The 22030-nt window shown below is 41.3% G+C and overlaps 1 protein-coding gene across 2 annotated transcripts in view; it reads left to right on the top strand.

Annotated features, from left to right (window-relative positions):
- The first annotated feature begins 3178 nt into the window (after window positions 1-3178).
- The window catches only part of ENPEP (glutamyl aminopeptidase), an 83041-nt gene continuing 64189 nt past the window's right edge, over window positions 3179-22030 (top strand). Inside the window, exons 1-3 of one of the 2 annotated variants that reach the window (XM_061585392.1) lie at window positions 3179-3523; window positions 13129-13270; window positions 18226-18357. In XM_061585392.1, the coding sequence (XP_061441376.1) occupies window positions 3486-3523; window positions 13129-13270; window positions 18226-18357 (312 nt within the window). In that variant the 5' untranslated portion in view covers window positions 3179-3485. Of the gene's footprint in view, window positions 4118-13128; window positions 13271-18225; window positions 18358-22030 lie in introns of both variants that reach the window. The other variant, XM_061585391.1, reaches the window with a different exon arrangement.

Genomic DNA, 22030 nt, shown 5'->3' with positions numbered 1-22030 from the left:
ACATTGCCACCATACTTTTAAAGCACATTTCACACACATTTACAGTGCAATCCAATACATGTCTACCCAGACGTAAGCTCCATTGGGTTCAGTGAGACTTCCTCCCAGGTAGGTGTGTATTGGATTGCAACCTTAAAACACATGGTGTCCCTCAAAGAATCCTGGGAACTATCATTTACCCTTCAGAAAGCTACAATTAGCAGCACTCTTAGCGAACTACACTTCACAGGATTCATGGGGGAAACCACATGTGTTTAAAAATGTAAATGCAAGTCGATTCTGAATAGGGTTTTCATGAGACTGAGAGTGACTGGCCCAAGGTCACCGAGTGAGCTTTATGGCTATGTGGGGATTCAAACCCTGGTGTCCCAGGTCGTAGTCCAACACCTTAACCACTACATCACACTGGCTCTCTCTTAACATGTGTTAAGTGTGCTTTAAATGTATGGTGTGGGAGGACCCAGTTGAAACTATGACTCATGGGGAAGGTTTTGATGAGTCTGTCCCCTCCCCCTACATGGTCTTGATAAAAATTGCTCCAAAACTGCTGTTTGGCATTGGAAGGGCACTGGTATTGGCCTCCGTATTAAGATCCCTTTTATGACAGCATCTCCCCATTTTTATTTAACATTACAGACATTCTCACCATGCTTGACAGAAAGTGCCTAATTGCTCATGTCTTCTGCATTTGGAATTATATTGGAGATTGCAAAGAAGCTGAATGTATTCTTTGTGGTTGTCTTTCCTATAAAAGATGTAGGGCAGCTACCTGTGCTTGAATGGACATTTGAGGAACTGGGACAAATAGTAGTGACAAGATTATGAAGCTGTAGAACGTATTGACAAATTCAAAACAGACAAATCCAGATGGTATACATCCAAGAGTTCTTGAACTCCAATGTGAAATTGCTGAACTTCTAACAAAAATATGTAACATACCCCTAAGATCAGTCTCTGAATCAGAGGACTGGAAACTGCTGGCCAATGTAATATCAGTTTTGAAAAGAGATCCAGAGGGAATCCAGGAAATTGCAGGCCAGCTACTTTAATATTTATTCTGGGTAAATTGATGGAAAGTATTATTAAAGATAAAATTATCAAGCCTATAGAAGAGCAGTTTGTTGAAGAAGAATCAACATGGCTTCACCACAAGATGGCCACCAACTGGACAACTTTAAAAGGGGATTAGACACATTCATGAAGTATAAGGGCTATAACTGGCTACTAGTCATGCTGGCTATATATTTCCTCCTGTGTCAGAGGCTGTATGTTTCTGAATACAAGTTGTGGAGGAACACAAGTGGGAGAGTATTATTGTGCTCATGTGCTGCTGGTGGGTCTCTTACAAGCATCTGGTTGGACAATGTGGGTACAGAACACTGGATTTGATGGGTCTTTGGTCTAATACAGAAGGGTTCTTCATATGCTCTTATACAGTAAGCCCCATCACTGCATACTTCATAGCTTCTGAATAGACTTGTATAGGATTGCACTGTTAGTGGAACATGATGTATAATGTCCTGTTCTAGCTGTTTCTAATGGTCTGGATCCAGACTAAATTAACTGTACTTAGGTCCCACTGAAATCAATATGAAAAATTAGTTATGACTTAAATCCTATTGATTTCAGTGGAAACATCAATGAGATTTCAGTGGCAGTCATGATGAACAGGACAATCTAAGAGTATTGGATTCGTTCATTACAGAATTACTACATGCAAGTAATTTCTATGTTGCTGTTCACATTAATCCTGCATGTGGATCAGTGATGATCTCTACATGTGTGTGTGACTTGTGACATTCTACATTTCTTTTCAATTGCCTTAATTGATCCTTTCTGCTGGATTATGGGAGAAGTCAAAATAATATACAGAAATGACCTCTGTATAGGAATCTAGAAATATACCAAACAGCCCTTAGCTGCACTTATGATCTAATACACTGTGGTCATGATGTTATGAAGCAATAGTGCATGCCACAATCTGTTTGATGTGTGGAGACTAGAGAGTTATAAATGGGTTGTCTATAGCTTTTCTTTAACCTCTTACCAGCACTGAAGTGCTATGCTGTTAGATGTCCATAAGAAAGGGAGTGGGATCAGTAAAAGCAACAAAAAAGCTCCAAAGAGTTTTCACTGGTAAAATTAACTATGGAGCTTTATTCTACATATGTGATCACAGGGAATGGGAAATAAATCCTGTTGTGTCCAGTCACATCCACACATGTGAGTAACTCCAATGAACGCAGCAGGGCTTATTTCTGAATAAATATTGAGGAGTGCATTTATGGGTGTCTGCAGGTTTTTCCTGGGGTGGGGGAGGGAGGATGTACATTATGCCTCACACTTCAAATTCCACAAATTCTAGAAATGTCCTCTTTCTTAAAAAAAAGTGGAATCTGGGAGTTTTGGTTCATCCAAGGTGGGGAGACACCTGCCCCCTTGTCTCCACTACCCCATGAACACCTATGAGTGCATTAGAAGAAGTCTAATACAAGACTATTGCAAAGCTTCATATTGTGACATGCAAACTAGCTGATCACACCATTCACTTTCTCTTAATTATCTGTTTACACAAAATGAATTAACTATAAATAGGAAAATTGGGAATGTACATCCTTAGCTGATTGTCTGCTTGGTGCGCAAATCGAAATGGACTCTTGAAGATTGCATTTGGCTTTCTGTGCACACTAAGAGCCAATGTTTACAGTCTTAAGCAAAAAGAGATTTCTTTTATGGCCAAGTGTTCTTTCTATAACCACACAGAATAACAGAGCGGGAAGTGGGGGTGGGGAGGGGATAAAACTCCATAACTCAAGACAGAGAAAACCCAAATAGAAAGAGACATGTGGTTTTTAAGAGAGGGAGAAATAGGGGGAGGGGGGAAACAAAGAACATTTTTCTTGCACAAATATCTGAGGTGGAAGTTCAAGGACATCCTTGCTCATAAAGGATGCAAGAGGGGAAAACCAGAGGTAGCGAGTGACAAAGGTTGAGGTTTCTGAGCAGTTACACCCCTGTCAGTCTATGATCTCTCTTTTGGAAAGCTGCTGACTGAGCCTTGGCATTTGATCGTCTCCCAACTGCTGATTAACACAGCACTGTTTTATATTTAACTCTGACCAGAGCAGGAGCAGTTGGGGGTGGGGTTACAGGGCTTATAAAACCAGGAGCAGCAGCTACAATGTTCTTCTGTGTCAGTTTCCTCTGTCTCTGCTCTCTAGCCGAATCCTTCTTTACGGGTCACTTTCCTTTGGATAAACGTTTTTTAAAAAATGAACTGAGCGTCAAGGAGGGAAGTGGCTGGGAAGTGAGACCAAGAAAGGAAGAGTGAGAGAGAGACAGAGAGACAGACAGAGAGAGACTATTTAACATAAACAGAGCCTGCTGAACCGATACGTATATATGTTTAAAAGGCTACAGCACTGTTGCTTAAAAAAGCCTTTGTCAACCATTTAATATACAACTTAGGTGCAGGGGGAGAGGAGATGCAGAGAATGGATTTGGAAGACAAGTCATCCAAAAGGTACTGCATGGAGAACAAGCATGTGGCCATCATTTGTGGTGTGATAGTTGCTGTAGGTTTAATTTTAGGACTGGGACTGGGACTGGGATTAAGACCGCAGGACTGCCGCCCTTCAGAAGACAATGGGCAGGGGTCACCGGAATCTCCCACCACGGGCCCCACTCCAGTGGAGAAAGACCATTGCCCAGCTCAGAATAATGACAATGGAGACTGGAAATATTTCAGACTGCCCTCCTACATTAGTCCAATTCATTATGACCTGGAGCTGAAGCCTGAGATGGAAGAGGATCGTTACACTGGAAAAGTTAATATCTCCATCAAGTTGGAAAACCTGACCAGGCACTTGTGGCTTCACCTCAGAGAGACTAAGATTACCCAGATGCCTTTGCTCATGAAATCATCAGGCCAGTCAATTACCCTAAAGGGTTGCTTTGAGTACAAACCGCAGGAATATGTGGTGGTGGAGGCAGCAGAAGAGCTCTCCCCTACCAGTGAAAATGACATCTATTTCCTGAGCATGGAATTTCAAGGCCATTTGAATGGATCCCTGGTTGGATTTTATAGAACAACCTATGTGGAGGATGGAAAGAACAAGTAAATCTATTTTTCCCAACATATTTCTGCTTTTCCTTTTTGCTCAGAGTTTCTCTCTGCCTCTGTCTCTCTTTCCCTCTCTCTCACCTTCTCCCTTCTCACCATAAAACTGTACTTTCAAATGAATTTAATGAGTGTTAAGGAAGATTGCAACTGGGTGGGATGGGCAAGTAAATCATTCCTAATGTCATTCTGAATTTTGAGAAGTGTGTTTACTTTTGTTTACTAATTCTCCCCATATTTACAGAATTCTGGTCATAAAATCAGCACATATTATTTCTGCAGTGCCGATCAGAGGCCACATTTTTGTCATGTGGAATTATCCTTATTTATCTATTCTTTGTGATGTTGGCCACTGGAATGTGCATTTAAATGTGTCAAGACAATTAAGACTGTAAGCTCCCTCTAAAATAATGGACAAGAATCTGTTCCTGGTCTGGCAGTCTAATCTAAATACATTTATTTGAAAGTTGTAAGAATTCTTGTTATTTTTGCAATAAATGTCTACCTTGCCTTTCCAGAAAAGTGCTCAAGGAAGCTTAGAAATAAGCAAACAGGCCCTCTTTTCTTTTTGTGGCCTGCAAAATATGTGCAAGGAAAGGTTGTAGATGAATGGCAGAACATCATCAGCTTTCTATGTGGAAGGTCCCAGGGTTCAATTCTTGGTGCCTCTTGGTGGTGGAGGTGGTGGTGGGGAGACCCATTTCTGAAAGTCCATGCCAGTTAGTGTAGTGTAGACTGAGCTAGATAGACCAATGGTCTGATTCAGTATAAAGTAGCTTTCTATGTTCTGATATTCCTCTCTTCACGTAGACATATTTGGCAGCAATACGGCAGCACTGAGACACTGTTTGCTGCTGCAAAGTAGTTTGCAGCAATGTGCCAGAGGCAGAATGGATGGGACCTTCTCTGCTGTGTCCCATCCTCCTGACTGCAGCAACTTACAGATGGCAGTTGCTGGCTGAGGCAGGAACGACATTTTCAGTGGTCTTGGCTCTAGCAATAACAGGCTCTTATACATAGTAAGAGCCCTGTAGGATAAGGTCAAAGGCCTATCTAGTCCAGCATCCTGTTTTCACAGTGGCCAGCCAGATGCCCATGGGAAGCATACAAGCAAGACAGGATTGCAGTTGTACTCTACCGATTTGTGCTCCCCAGCAACTGGTATTCAGATGCATACTCTGTCTGATACTGGAAGTGGTAAATAGCCATCATAGCTAGCAGCTACTGGTAGGCTTATCTTCCATGAATTTCTCCCTTTAAAGCCATTCAAGTTGATGACCATTGCTACATCTTGTGATCGCAAATCCCGTAGTTTAACTCTGTAAAGGATTATTTCCTTTTGTCAGTCCTGAATCTCCCAAAATTCAGCTTCGTTGGATGCCACTGGGTTCTAGTATTATGAATGAAGGAGAAAAACTGATTTCCATCCACTTCCTACACACAGTGCATGCTGTTAGACACCTCCATCATGTCCATTTCTTACTTGCTTCATTTCTAAACTAAAAAGACCAAGATGTTGCAATCTTTCCTCATAGGGAAGTGGTTTCAGCCCAATGATCATTTTGGTTCTGCTTTTCAGTATGACATATACTTAAGATTACAGCCTGTGTGGGCTAGTTTGACTTCCTTTTGTGCTGGCAGTGGGATCTGTATATTACACTATGTACTTCATACTTTCTTTCATTCACCTTTCTTCTCCTAATCCTATCACCTAGTCCATAATCACATCCCTTAGAAATTCTGCATTCATTTTTCTCTATAGCAAATGTATCTAGTTAAAGCCATACAAAATATTAGCATCTACAACAGGATACCTCTGTCTGGTCCTTGGAACTCTCCCCAAGTTCATTGCCTACCCCCAAGATTCTCCTCTCACTGGCTCTGCTTTGAACCCTGAGTGTTTTTGCCTGGCTAGAATTTGTCCTTGAACTCTGATAATACTTCCTGCTTGTCTGGATGGAGGGTAGAGAGGAGTGTGTGAGTGTGTGTAGAAATAAGCCAACTGTACAAAGGTAAAATCTGCATTTTTGCTCCACCCACTTTTGCCTCTGGCCCTACTCATCACTGGCATGTGGCCCTCAGAAGGTTGCCCTAAAAGGAAAGAAGGCTGTTGAGCTAAATGTTTTAAATTTAGTTGGGAAGGGCTGTAGCACAATATTAGAGCATCTGCTTTGCATGCAGAAGGTCCCAGGTTCAACTCCCAATATCTTGAGGTAAGGATGGGAGAGACTCTTGTCTGAAACCCTGAGAGTTTATGCAAATCAGTGTAAACAATACTGAACTATGACGGACCAATGGTCTTACTCAATATATGGCAGCTTCCTATGGTCCTAAAAGTTTCCACATCATTGATCTGTGTTATTACAGAGGATTAGTCCTCCATAACACACTACATTGTGCAGTGTAGAGATCTCCTTCCAACAGACATAACTCTTCAGTCCTGTTCAGTTGGAAGTAAGTTCTTCCTCTGTGAATTACATTTGCATATAGTCAGGATCGCAGCCTAAGACTGCAATCTTGACCACACTTTCATGGGTATAACCCCACTGAATATAGTAGGACTTCATAGAACTGCACTATATATCTTGCAAACCTCCTTGCCCCCCTCCCGCTCCCCCCCATGGTCTTAAATTAAAATCAGAGTAGCATCAGGAATAGTTGGCTGGCTTAATAACCAGATGTATCTGAGTGAGATCTTGACCTTCTCTCCCACATCTGCTTTGAATTATAGGTAGGCAAGCCTGAAGACTGAAGAAGGAGTGTGACTGGAGATATTTTTGCTCTTTGTTATCAAAGCCAAAAGAGCACTATCCAGAAACAAACCGTGTGGTTCTTCATGACCTTATTTAGCTAGACAAGGATAAACTCCCCAGTCTGGCCTTTCTTGCACTGAGATTTTAATAGATGCTTCAGAACAGTATGATATTTCTCTTGATAATATCCTGTAAATAGCTATTTGGCAGCACCATTTTATTGACAGAAAAGTGAGCTTAAAGGCAATAGCCTGGAATGATCAGTCTTCCTCGAAAACTGTAGTTCTGTGAGAGTTTAGGATATCTAACAGATCTTTCTCAACTGAAAAGAGGAGTAACTCAGTGACACTTGGGTCACATCAGCGCACCATACGTTGTAAGTATTCTTATACCATATTAACAGTCATGGAAAATCCTGCAAAATGTAGCTTGGTTAAGGATGCTGGGAGTTGTAGCTCTGTGAGGTCAGCACCCTTAACAAACTGCAGTTCCTAAGATTCTTTGAGGGAAGTCATGACTGTTAAAGCACTTTAAATGTATGGTATGGATGTGAGCTTTACAATGAAGAAACAGCCATCAGAATGTGAATCAGCATACCCTGAAACAGAGCAGGATAGATACACACAGAGTAGAGGAGGTTAAGTAGACAAAACCAGAAACAAAACAGGGTTTGTTTTATGTAACTTATGACTGACTCTTAACTCATAGCAAGCACCTCTTGAAACACTCTCCATCTGTGTCTTTAGTCAATCTGCACACAGATGCCATTAAGAAATACTAACGTCAATGGCCTCTGTATTAATACTCTTCCATGGATATTTTCCTTGGATTTTTCCTGATCCACTCGCCTAGTGATGAGTGACCAGGTCTCAACTGCATATGAGAATAAGCAGGCTATATTAGCAGGCAGCAGAAGAGGAGGCATCCCTGTTTCACAGGAAATCAGTTGAGGAGGTGGCAGATTATGGGGTGTAAAACATAGCAGCCATTAATTGATCTTAATCTTCCTTTTGAAATGACTCGGGGTGTGTGTTATATATTCAATATCAGTTAGTCTAATTTCTTTTTACTAATTTATACTGGGGGTGGGGAAGAGACATGAACAACTTGATCAATAGCCCCCTTAAGGGCTTAATCCGTAATTTAGGTCACAATCACACCATACAAATCCTGGAAACTAGTTTGTTAAGAGTGCTGGGAATGGTAGCTCTGTTAGGGGTAAACTATAGTTTCCAAGATTCTTTAGGAGAAACCATGTGCTTTAGATGTATGGGTGTGACTTTAGTTTCCAGTTGGGTTGTGTACTGTATTAGGCTGGCAATTTCACTGAAAATCTGTTTGGCCAAAAAAGAAAAAGGTAATTTGTCACAGCTTCGGTTATGCTTTATTTTGGGAACAACAGCTGGATGCAGTCACAGATGCACATTAGTATTCAGTGTATTTACCCATTTCTCACTTTCTGGTTCTCATTTGTAAGGCCTGGACATTCTAATACAAACAACAAGGGCAGGACAAGCGTTGAAGAAAAGGCAGAGCTTTATTATAACTCCACATAATACAGTTTGAGGGCGATCTACAATATTTCATCTTTTATTGCCATTTGCTCCATGCAAAGAGAGAAGGCATGGCCTCAGATTTATTTATTTTTAATCAGCCCTTGGGAAATACAACACAGAGAACTTTTCACCGTTGTCATCATTGCCATAATCTAATGGGCAGGTCTTCTCCATCGCTTGAAATGAATGAATGGGAGCCATATGCAAGTATGATGTTACATTGCCCCCATTTATTTGATGGGGATTGGACCTAGGATGGACAAAACTGTCAGTTTTGGTTTCTCTCAGTTTTTCATGTTTCCAGTCTTAAGTTTACTTCACTCCATTGTGATTAAAAAAAAAAGTCAGCATGAAAATTTGTATGCATTTCCATGCACATTCCTCCATATATATATATTCTACACAATTTTGCCTAGTATAAGCCGGGATCATATCACTCCAGTGTTGGTAGACCTACACTGGTTACCATTTGTTTTCCGGGCCCAATTCAAGGTGTTGGTGTTAACCTTTAAAACCCTATAGGGTTTCGGCCCAGTTTATCTGAAGGAACACCTCCAGTATCACCAATTATGCCGCCAGACAAGATCAGCCTCACAAGACCTTCTCTCGGTCCCACCAGTCAAAACAGCTAGGCTGGTGCGGACCAGAGAGAGGGCATTTTCGATTGTGGCCTCCACCCTTTGGAATTCACTTCCTTTTGACCTTCGACATGCCTCCTCCCTGATGGGTTTTCGCCGGGCCTTAAAGACCTGGCTATTCAGACAGGCCTATAGGATTTCTGGGGTGGATTAGTTTTTATGATGTATTAATTGAAGGATGGTTTTAGATTAATTGATAATTGTGGCTTTTTGATTGTATATTGTATTTATATTGTTGTACGTCGCCTAGAGTGTCCGTTAGCTCGGACAGATAGGCGACTAACAAATAACATTTTATTATTATTATTATTATTTTGCAATAGAATGTATCTTATTTTCACTAATATACATGTTTTTGTATGCACTGAAGAGCTATATCACAAAAGTCAGACAAGTGCAAATTTCAAAGGAGAGCTGTATTTTGATCTATGTATTAATTCAGAAAGTACAAATTTGGAAAATTTGCATTGAAATGAGAACCAAATGAGTTTCCCCTCCATCACTACCTGCACCCTTTCAGTCTATAAAAAAACTCCTTGGAGTTTCTTGGAGGAAAGGTGAGGTACAAATGTAATAAATAAATAATAATAATGAATAATAAACAAGATAGACCACCTGCATTGTCACATGGTACATAAGCCATAAGGTTCCTTTCTTACTGGTAGTGGACTGTAAGGGTGGAAGAACCTCAGAAGCGAGAGTCCTGCTTTAAAAACAATCACTTATTAAAATTTTGCCCTGTAGCTCCTGATACGATATTTGGGCATTTTGTAAACCCATAAGACCTACTTGCAGGTGACATTGTATAACTGCTTAGAAGCTATCAAACTTTAGTATTACTCGTGTAATAAAATCAAATGGTTTTCAAATGTCTGCCCAGCAAGTGGTTGCAGTGGAGCACATAAAAGTGAGGGGGTGCCTGGTTCTTTTTTGCACTTCTAACAGTTGGAGCTATGATCGACATTCATCTTGCAAAGCTTACTTGGTGTGATGGACCATCTGGTGGGGGAATAGTTTAAACACGTCAACAGACTGCCATATTCATTGCCTCCTCAGATCTCCAGAGAGAGGCAGCTAGTAATTCAAATTGCTCTTAGCTTCCAGAGCCCCAAAGCTCTGATCTCTTCAGCACTCTTCAGGTGTTATTAATGTGGAAGTGTGTCTGAAGCATGGGTCTGTGTGTCCTGTCCCCATTCCCAACCTTGCCACATTCAGTGGCAAAGTCTGAATGGGGCTTCACTAAACATGCTTAAAAGTCTCCCCAAATCAGGAACCCTGATCACACAGGGTTCCCGATTGTGGGGAAGCTTGTCAGTGTGTCCAAGCAAACATGTTTATAAGCCCCACTCAGATATTACTGCTGAATGCATCAAGATTCAGAGTGGAAGGGTTGGGGCTGTCACATATGGTCTTCTGCCTTGAACATGATTTCATTGAAATAATGCCTGAAGAGGGCTAAGGTCTGCTTCAAAATTGCAGTCTGCCCTTTGCTCACTTTCACCTTTACCTAGTCAGTGGGGGAAGGCCTGCTTTAGCCCCATTTAGAAGACTTAAGGAGGATTGTCTACCAATTAGTTCCCATGGAAGCGCATGACCTAAATATCCCAGACTATTAATACTCTGTTGAATCCAAAATTGTGCCCAGGTATTACCCACATACAGTGACAGACTTATTCATAGAAACCTGGTATGGGTTTGCTATCAGGGGTTTGCTACAATATGCTGATAGCTACCTTGGGTTGTGTCTGATAGCTACCTTGGGTTGATACCTGGAACCTTCAAATGGGCACAACTACCTGGTCTGAGAGTCTCCTGTCCTGGCTTTTTGTTCCAGCCCCCTGCCTGACCTGCTTTTTCCAGACTCCGTTGTGGACTTATACTTGCCAGTACTGGCATCCAAAGCCCATCTTTATGGCCATCTTTTCAACAACATCCCCACCATTCGGTTGGCACCTCACATAAACAGTCAAACCCTAGCTATATGCTTTTATTCATGTTTGAAGCAACTGCTGTAAGTTCTTTATGATCAGTTAAGCATTTAAGGTGTCATAGGAAAAAGGCAAGACCACTGACAAATGGACTGTCAAGATAACTTATAGATCTTCAGGAATGTTCCTTTGCTCTTAATTACTTTTTTCTGTTAAAAATCCCTATTTTCATATAACTGAAAAGTATTTGCAGACGTGTGGTTGGAAAACTACCAGCTGTTTAAATTAATTGAAGAGACAACTTAGTTGTATTCTCCTATCAATCATGCTCCATCACTGAGGGAGCACTACATAGATAAGAGTGTGATTCCATTTAGGGAGCAGATATTTTACGTAGATCTTGGCAACCATTTTAATGACCCTATTTTCCTCAGTCATTTATAACCCACACAGTTATGAAGTTCTGGTACCAGCTGTTAAGGTAAACATCACCATACCAATTTATATCAATGGTGTTCCATGGCAATTTATTTTGCTGTATCCTAGCAGTATTCCAGACTGTGAAAATGGCCATTATACTCTGTTCCATTAACAATGAAAGGCAGATGTGCAAGGTTATCGCAGAGTGATCAATGTCCCTGTTATGAGTGTGCTCTTTACAGCTAGATTTGACAAGCTGGTTAAAGCCATTGATCACTCATAAGAGACACGTACGTTTGTGTGTGTGTGTGTGTGTGTGAATTGTAGTCTTCCTGGAGAAAGAACACAACGTGGGTCAAAATAACAGATCCACATTGTGGTTGAACAGGGATAATTCACATGACTGAAGAGTCATGCTGGCAATATGTGTGAAACTGCACAGCTTTTTAGATGTGTGAAGCAGTTATAAGAGTAGGTCAGTACTTTGCTCAGCCCACGTTTACCAAACATGAAATTGTGTATTTCTCTTTATCAGTATACTGTTAGAATGGTTATTATTTTAATGATGATTTAAACTAATGATTATAATAGTGATTATTTAAAATGACGATGACTTAAATGTATAATAATGTGATTTGAATTTTGCTGATATTTATTGTTGCATGTATTCCTGCCCTGGGACCATACAGTGAGAGGCAGGTTAGAAATGCCATAAATAAATAAATGCCACCATAATGTTCCTGAAACTGGGTTGAGCTGTGATATCATAATGCTGTTAAGCAGCACAGTCACTGCATGATGTCATAACTACATAAATGTTTCAACATACACAGAATTCTGCATGGATTCAAATCAGCATTCTAAGTATATTCATTTGGTTGGGTAAATTGCCCCCCTTAGTCACAGCTAGTGCTGGAGGAGAAATTTGGTTCAGTTCATATTTTAATATGAACCTACCTAATTCACACTTCCCAAAGCCACAACCATCAAACTGAACTGCAGCTACCCTTTGAGATTTTGCAATGCAGTTCTCCAATCAAAACAAAATGTGTACAAAAATAACTATGTGAGGGGAAAGAGCATAAAAATGCATATATTAGTGAAAATAATGTACAAAAATGCATTGCATTAGGGGAAATTATGTGTATATTAGGAGAAAATGGCACTAAAATGCTGAGCAGGACCAGACACACTAGAACTCAGAGTGAACTTGTTGCTCAAGCAAAGCTCCACTGCGACAGGAAGTCCTTTTATACTCCTTCCTGGGCCAAATTGACAGATTCCTCCATCCTTAGTTACAGAATACCTCTGGATCCTCTCATTATGGTTTTATCTAGGCCTTCACAATCCACTATGTGCCAAGCCAAGATAATCAACCTTTATATATCTGTTTTTCCTTGCTCACTGGGAATGAAAAAAGTTTTTTTTAAAAAACAAACATGGTTGTTAGTTGTACATGGTTGTTAGCTGTATTTGGCTTGCCAGTTCACCGGTTATGTAGGCTGATCTTATTGCTTGTTTTAATTTAAAACTGATTATTCTTTAAAGTTTTACTTTGTAGAATGATGTCTCTAGACTGTTCAGATATGACCCATAGGAGTAGTAGTCTCCTGTCCTTTTATTTCTTTCATATGAAAGATTTATTTTATCACCTTCATACTTGATCCAGTTATCCATTTGTGAATAATGATTTGAAACTACCATTTATTTCAGGAGCATAGCAGCCACTGATCACGAGCCAACAGATGCACGGAAATCCTTTCCCTGCTTTGATGAGCCTAACAAAAAGGCAACTTTTAAGATATCTATTAACCATGAAGACACCTATCAAGCTCTGTCAAACATGCCAGTGGAGGTATGCATTCTACCATCTATGTCTGTAGTATATATAATGCTTGCAGTCTAGTGGCAGCTGTCACCAAATCACTTGGCTTGGTGCAAGCCTTTACTATTATCCAAAAGGACTTTGGTGAAGGTGGATTGTATCCTGTTAGAAGAATTCATATCAGAGTTACTGGGCATTAAGAGCAGAATGTTTGGCATTATGAAATATATTCCCTATTTGTTAAATCATAGATGTGAATGTTTGAAAACAAAAACAAAAACATTTCCTAGTCAAAGTTTATAGGTTCACAATTGATTGTTTTTAGTTTCTTTGGCTCAAATTCCAAATCTTCCATGGTAGTTAATGGTGTAAATTCTCTGCCTCTAGGATCTGCAGTAGAAAAGAGTTTTATGGATCTTGGCCAAAAAAGTCTACTGAATAGCCTAATTGAAAGTCAAAGCCACCACAAAACTTTGCATGAATGGTTTCTAAATTTACAGATTAAATGCACAATTAAAATGCAAATTCCAGCCATCCAAACTTCTGGATAAATATCTTTCCCAAGATAGTCCCATAAACATAAAATAAAAGTCCTAGAAACTTTATATTACTGTTACAGAAGAGAAAGATGAAATACACAAAAATCATACCACATCAATGTCTTTTATATTAAGGTAAATATGTCCTATTTACGACATGAAGTTTGTGGATGCAACAATGAAAATGGCCAAAATCCAGTGTATAGTTGTATGTATCTACAGTATACTGTATATAATTTATTTCCTTGGGACTTATGCACATATAATTATGCACTGGATTTGGGCAAATGTCTGTTCATGATTGCCATACAGTTCCCATCATTTTACTGTATGGTTGAAAATCTGTGGCTATTCCAGTATTATCTTCTAGACAGTAATAAACATAACTGTCCTGACATATGTATCTATTGCTAAGCTAGCCTATAGACAATTCTTACCACATTTTCCTCACACTACGTGTTTGTGTTCTAAGGGGGGGGGGAACTGTCTAGAAATGATGTCACTAGTTACAATGCTTTGTCTCAAACCTATCTGAAAGTTTAGTATAATTTGAAATAAATAAAATATGAATATTACTTAACATGTGAAATTGCAAGCTGCAGTTGTGGTTTCTGTCAAGTAGATTTGCATATGAAAGTTGTAACAAAAAGTTTGAAGTAAAAGTGCATAATTTTCTAGACATTTCCATGAAGCCTCATAAATTTCCTACTTATCAAGCTGCATACATTGCGATATTTCTTAACAAAGGCTGAAATTATAACCCACTTACCATTTAACATGGTTTACTTGAATAAACATGGTAGGGTAGTGGCAAATTCAGAAGTGCAGAGTCCCTACAATATAGTCACAGCCACACCCCTCTCCCCCTTTTTGCTGCTGGGTTGAGACCGAGATCTTTGTTAATGACTTCTCCCACAACAACAGAAGTCCCTAGAAGCCAATAAGCATGGAAGGGGAGAGGGTTAGCTACTGAAAAAGTGGCTCCAATCAGCAGGAAAGAACAAGGAAGCATGTTAGAAGACTCTTCTCAGTGGCCAACACACTCCCCTTTCAGGCTGATTGGCTTGGAGGAAGCTGGAGACATAGGGACCCTTCTCCCCCCCAAAAGGGGGTCTAAGACCCCCCCGAGACCCTGGACGACTACACCCCTGAATAGACATAGTTAAAATTGTGCTGTAAGCTAGATAATTCCATTACAATATTAGTCCTATTCAGGTGTTACTCAGTAGTAGGGCACTGCCTTGCAATGGCTGTATGTTAAGCATGGTTCTCTGTAACGAACCCCTCCATGTAATCAGGAACTCCTTGGAGTTAGGTGTCTGAATCACCTGGAGCCCAAGGCATGGGCACCTGCTTGTATATAGGGATTCCTTTACAGACAGCTTTGTTCAATGTACTGTCATTAGAAGGTGGAGTTAGCCCTGTGATGTGGAATTGGGGGTTGCGCAAGACGCATGGCATTTTCCAGCTTCAAACTGTAAGTGCCCAACATATGACTGACGTGAATCAGGGCTGGGGGAGAAATTTGATTCTATTTGCATTTAAAGGTTTACCTACCTAATTCACCCTTTCCAAAACAATGTGTGAACCAAAACATGGTCACCTTTTGAAATTTGCACTTTTCCAATTTTTGCAATGCAGTTCTCCAGCCAACTAATGTGTACAAAAACACATTTGCTGTGTGCAAAGTGTGCATGAAAATGCCTATATTAGTGAAAATGACATACAAACATGTATTATATTATGGGAAATTGCTTTACAAATATCTGTATACTAGGGGCTTCACCTCTGCTTGTTTTGTGCATCAACGCTGACACCCCTACACCCAGACACTCCCAAACACACACACACACACAGAGGTGCACACGGACACACAACACCGACATGCACACATATGTGCATACCACACACACAAATACCCGAAACCAAAAATACCGCCCAAACACACACGCACACATACGCTGGCCCTCCCAAACACGCACAAGTATCCAGGTGCACACGCATACACACACATATGCACACACAGGCCCTCCCAAACACACAAGCACATATGCACACACAGCCAGGTGCACATGGACACACACCATCAGATGAGCACGTGCACATACATACACTCACACACATAGGCATGCACACATGTGCACACCACACAAACACAGGCCCTCCCAAACACATGTGCGCATATACCCACACACCCAGGTGTGCACACACAGAGAGAGAGACAGATGTGCACATATATACACACACACAGGGAGGCATGTTTGTGCATGTTCACATGAACACACACATGGACACTCCCAAGTACACACACACACACACATACATAGAGGCACTCAATACACACACGCACACAGACTCCCAAACATGCACGGATGCACACATCCCCAGGTACTCCCAAACACATGCAGGCAACCTCCCCCCAAACAGGTCATAAAACTTCCTCTTCTCCCTGCCCCATAGGTTACCAAGATTCAGGCCTTGCAGTTACTCTCCTGTTCACTCTGGTGATCTCTCCCCTCCCCATAAACAAGTTTCCCTCCCACCCCAAACAGGTTCCAAGATTCTCCCCCACCCCCAATGGGTTGCCAAGGTTCTTGCTTTGTAGGCTTGGTGGTAGCAATGATGAGGCTTTGCGGAGCTGCCCTGGCCTGTTGCTCAGTGGCTTGCCCAGGCTGGTGCCTAGCACTGCTGCTTGCTCTCCAGCTCAGTCTGGCACTCTCTTCCTCCTCATCCCACCTCAATACAGATGGGTAGCAAGCTCGCCCCCCCCATGGGGACAGAAGTTTCTTGCTTTGTAGGCATGGCAGTAGTGATGCCAAGGCCTTGTGGAGCTGCCCCAGACTGTCGCTCCATGGCTTGTCCAGGCCAGCACCTGGCACTGCCCACTCTGCACCACCCATATCATCACACTATAGTTCACAGACCACCTGTGTGTGGCGTTGCAAATTGCAACATGATGCTTACAAAAATATGTTATAGAGATATTAGAAGAAATTCACACTAAAATACTAATGAATTTTCATGAGGACTTTAAAAACTGAATAAATAAATCGCAAACTGATGTGGAAATGTGGAGAACTGGACTTGAATGGAAAATGAGAAAATGAAATTGACCCATCCTTAGTGTGACTAGCGCTATTAACTGCTGTGACATCCAGAAATAGAATCATAATGAAAGCACATTATTTACCTTCCCACTACATTCAATAAACTCCTACTCAGAGTAGTCCCACTGAAGTTGATGGACATGACTAACTTAGGTTCATTAATTTCAGTGGATCTACTCCTAGTAGGACTTAGTTGAATATTTATTACATTTGTATTGAGCCCTTCTTCTCAAAGGACCCCAGGTCATCAAACAGCATGATGTTAAAGCAGTTCCATATAAAATAAAATATATATTTGGGACATTTAAAACAATTTAAGCCCATCTAAAAACTCTTAGAACATCTAAAAACATTTTAAAGCAATTGTATACCCTCACAGTTATTAATTTCATGGTTGCCATGGTGGGTATCTCTCAGCAATCAAATGCCTGGGTATACAGGAATGTTTTCAAATTCCTCCTGAAACTCAGTAATGAGGAAGACAGGCATACCTCATCGGGGAAGGCATTTCATAGATGGGGAACCACAACTGAGAAGGTCCTGTCAACCAGACAGCAGCTACTTTTTTGGCTATTAGGAGAAAGTGCCTGTAGAAAGAGACAGTGAAATTGAAAAGAAAACACCTAACATTAACACTGAAAAAGGCATATTATATATGTGGCAAAAACATAAAAATAAAAGTGTTGATCCTATCCTGCATATAAAGATAATTATTAATCTTATAGCAGTTCTTTACTTGTATTTATTTATTTATTTTTATTATTTGATTTATATCCCGCCCTTCCTCCCAGCAGGAGCCCAGGGCAGCAACCAAAAGCACCAAAAACACTTTAAAACATCATAAAAACAGACTTTAAAATACATTACAACAAAAAGTCTTTAAAAACATGTTTTTAAAAAACTTTCAAGACATCTTAAAAAAAGGTTTAAAAACATATTAAAAAGCAATTCCATCACAGACACAGACTGGGATAAAGCCTCAACTTAAAAGGCTTGTTGAAAGAGGAAGGTCTTCAATAGGCACCAAAAAGATAACAGAGATGGCGCCTGTCTAATATTTAAGGGGAGGGAATTCACAGTGTAGGTGCTGCCAAGCTAAAGGTCCATTTCCTATGTTGCGCAGAACGGACCTCCTGATAAGATGGTATCTGAAGGAGGCCCTCACCCATAGAGTGCAGTGATCGACTGGGTATATAAGGGATAAGACGTATCCTGGTCCCAAGCTGTATAGGGCTTTGTACACCAGAACTAGAACCTTGAACTTGGCCCGGTAGCAAATGGCCCGGTAGCACTTGTAGACAATGTGTTGTTTGTAATTATTTTTTCCACTTTTCCCCAGCAAACAGTTTCACTGGGTAGTGGCTGGAATCAGACAACATTCCGAACATCTGTTCCAATGAGCACGTACTTGGTGTGTTGGGCTGTACACCAGTTTCAGTTTATAGAAAGATATTCATCCCGAGGAATTCCTGTAAGTCTTATGTTAATTCTTAACAAATTTCTGCAATGTTTTTCCATTTTTTCCTTTGTAGATTGAAAGCATAATGAAATGAAATGACTCGTGAAATGGCTCACTAGTTGTAAGCCCCCTCCCCCACAGTTATTAATTCTGTGCAGAAGAAAAGAAATTATTTAGAAATACCTCTTCCAGTTTTTGGAAAATCCTTTGGTCTAGGTTGAACATGCTGGCCTCAGTTTAGCTATCGTTATGCGTGAAAATGGGACTTGAATGCAACTTAATCAATTACCGCTAAACAGCAAAACAGTGAATTTATTTACAGTAAGGGCGGACACATGTGTACCGTCAAAATCAATTGGAATGGAAAAACGAGCGTTTTTACTCCAGATTTTGGCTCCTATGTGAACCAGCCCTTAGTCTATGGATTTTGATGTGACTTAATAGTGCAATGTCTACTCAGGAGTCAGCCCTGATAAATTAACGGAGATGACATTCTCCTCCATACAGAGAGCAAATGCCTGGTGGAGGGAGGATTATACTGCTGGCTGTGCTTTTACAGGTATTCCTTGTCAGACCCCTGGCATCCTTTCTTTGGCTCTATGTGCAGAGATTGTGGGTAGTATCAGCACCATGCAGCGGTTTCAGGAGTGAAGCCAGGAGTACAATCCTTTTCTCTCCTCCATGCGTTTATGCATCGAGGAAAATATATGAAAAGGGTTTTGGTCAGTCTTAAATTGGGCTGGATCTGGTCCAATTTGTGTGTTGCAATCCTCCCCTCCCTGCTTAGGATGGGTTCATTAAAAATCATGGGATTTTTGGCTCATGGCTCAGAGCAAAAGAAATGGTTGACTGGACCAGACCAAAGGTCTGTCTCCAATCATCCTGCATTCTGTTTCCAACAGCCACCAAGCCAGATGCTACAAGAGAGCTCTCAGCAGGGCATGGCAATGATCATTTGGAGAAGGGCTGCAGCTCAGTAGCAGAGCATCTGCTTTCCATGCAGAAGGTCCCAGGAACAATCTCAGATATCAGCAGGTATGGCTGCCTGAAACCCTGGAGAGCTGCTTCCAGTCACTGTAGACAATACTGAGCTGGATGTACCAATTGTCTGATTCAATATAACATAGCTTCCTTTCACTGTCCCTGTTGACTGTCTCCAGTGATAAGAAGTAGGGGGCTTCAAGATAGTTGATTGTGGGATCAGTGCTGGTCATACAGGGTTTTTTTCAGCATCCACACAGCATCACCATCATTGACATGCCAGCCCATTATTATTATTTTTTTACATTTGATATGGATTTCTTGTAGCCGTGGAAAATCCAATTAGTAAAAATAACCCATTATACATTAGAAGTGCTGGTGTGGAACTTCATTAGTGCATTTTTTAGTGGACAATTTGTTATGTGTCTGAAGATGTTTTAATGGGTGGTCTCTATTTCCATTTGCTCTTCACTAGCCATTTTGTTTCTGGCAGCCCCCCAATATAAAAGGAAATCTACAGGAGGAAATTGATTGCCACTGATTGCCACATGCCCTGTTCAGAGGAGAGTCTCCAAAGAACTCCATACAGCAGTGGTTCCCAAACTTCTTCCCCGTGGATCACTTTAAAATTCCTGAGGGTCTTGGCGGACCACTTAATGACTTTTCTGCCTGTTTTAGCAATTGCAAGGTGTTGCGCTAGAAGCTGTATGATTTTTAACTGTATTTTTATAGGCATGCTGCAGACCACCTGAAGCATGGTCATGGACCACTGGTGGTCTGTGGACCACAGTTTGGGAGCCCTTGCTGTACAATAAATGTAGGGGATTATCTGGGAGTGTAATTGCAGTACATACATCAGGCTTTTAAATTATGAAATTAATATGGAAGTTGAGAAGGCACATTTATGACTTTTGCACTCTTGTGCAAGTCGTCAACATTAATTTAAAAAACAAAAACAAATGGAGAAGGATATTGATGTGTATGCACACACACACACACAGAGGTTCCACAACCCTCCATTTTGCCCATTGTGAAACATGGTAACTGGCTGGATAAGGATGGTAACATTTGCCCTTGTGCTTTTCCACACTTCCTCGGATATCTCTACCCAGGCCCTGAACAGGAAAACATAGCAGAGAATGAGGGAGGGACAAAAATGCAGTCCAGATGCATTCTGTCAAGCTCCACCCATGGGTGTGGACAGCAAGCAGTGGAATAGCACTGAATATTATGACTGATAAAAATGGGAATATGTGGAAGCTAATTTGTGAAATGATCACATGGAAAAATCAGATCAGAGTGACCCATTTGTGATTTAAGGTTGCTGTCTAGGAGTACCCATAGATTGCTCCTATTGAGGGACATGCAGTTCTGGGTTATAATCTTCTCACTATGCTAGGTTCTCCTGGAGGGAGAGCACAGTGGTGGCAGGGATGTTGGTGTGGTACAAATGCACTGGCAGGAGTGCCAAACTGGCTCTGCCCATGTGTTTGCACTGTGCTGACCTCCCCACCACCTCAACCCTCCCCCTCCCAGTAAGCAACAGTGACCACCTGGTGAGAAAAAGCAGGGGGTGGCCAGCATCCAAAAGAGAAACCAAAAAAGGGGTCAAAGACCAAGATGCTGGAAAATAGGAACTGATTATTGCAGGTTTACTTAGATCAGGGGCGGGAAACCTATCAGGATTGGCCCTGCAGGTCGAATTTGATGAGTAGATGGGGCCACTCACCCGTCAAATTTCCTTGTATGGCTTTGCAAGTCTCCCCCCATCCCCCTTTAAACTCACAGTCTTGGTGATTTAAAATGGGAGTGCCAGGAGACTAGTAAAGGCTATCAGATAGCCCCCACGCTCACATTTGAATCTGTGAAGGTTCAAATGGGAGCAAACAGGCTGTCTTAAAGCCCTTTGTAAAAGCACTCATTGAAGCAGCTTTGTGATTCTCCTTTAAGTGAGTGGGTGGGCAGCAGCGGAGGGTGGGGGGGAGGAGAACGGAGCCCGCCTGCTTAAAGAACAAGTGTGGAGATGCTTCCAAGAGCACAATTTTTAAAGCATTCTATTAAAACTAGCAAAAAGAATGAATAATTTCATTGTCTTGAAGCCCCGCTCATCAGCTGGGGATTAAATGCTGCTGTCCTGCTGTGTGATCCTGTTTCCTGCTGGGAACATAGCGCGCAGCCAGTGCAGGATTAAACCTCTCCTCCCACCCATCAGCTGAATATTAAAGCCAATGGAAGGACTCCCATTGATTGTAATGGTTCAATTGACTAACTTAGCTTTACTCCCATGCATATAGTTGGCTTCTTCTTAGATAAGCTCCATTAACAAGCTACTAAAATCATATGCCTCAGATTCCTTATGTGCAAATGAGGGCATCTTATTTACTGCATTATCATTTTACCAATCTCCTATAAGCAGTTCCCCCAATATTTCTAGGGGTCTTGCCCTAAAGATGTAGGGTGAAATCCAGCTGCTATTTATGCTGGGCTGAGGGGAGTTGGATATGGTGGATCTCCACCTGAGTTGGTTGGGTTCCAGCTCAGCTGGGCTATGCCAGCATAAGTCCCTCATTCCGCTCAGCTGGAGATCCTCCAGAGAAGCCCAACACAAGGGGAGCTGGCATAAGTCGGTGGAAGGCACAAAAATGGGGTGCTCTGGAGGAGTGTCAGGAAGGGGCCTGGGGGGGGATTTATGCTACATCCTGGT

Source organism: Rhineura floridana, chromosome 9, assembly GCF_030035675.1.
Source record: "Rhineura floridana isolate rRhiFlo1 chromosome 9, rRhiFlo1.hap2, whole genome shotgun sequence".
NCBI lineage: Eukaryota > Metazoa > Chordata > Lepidosauria > Squamata > Rhineuridae > Rhineura > Rhineura floridana.
Note: the sequence above shows the minus strand (reverse complement) of the source record. Positions and strands in the feature narration are given on the sequence as shown.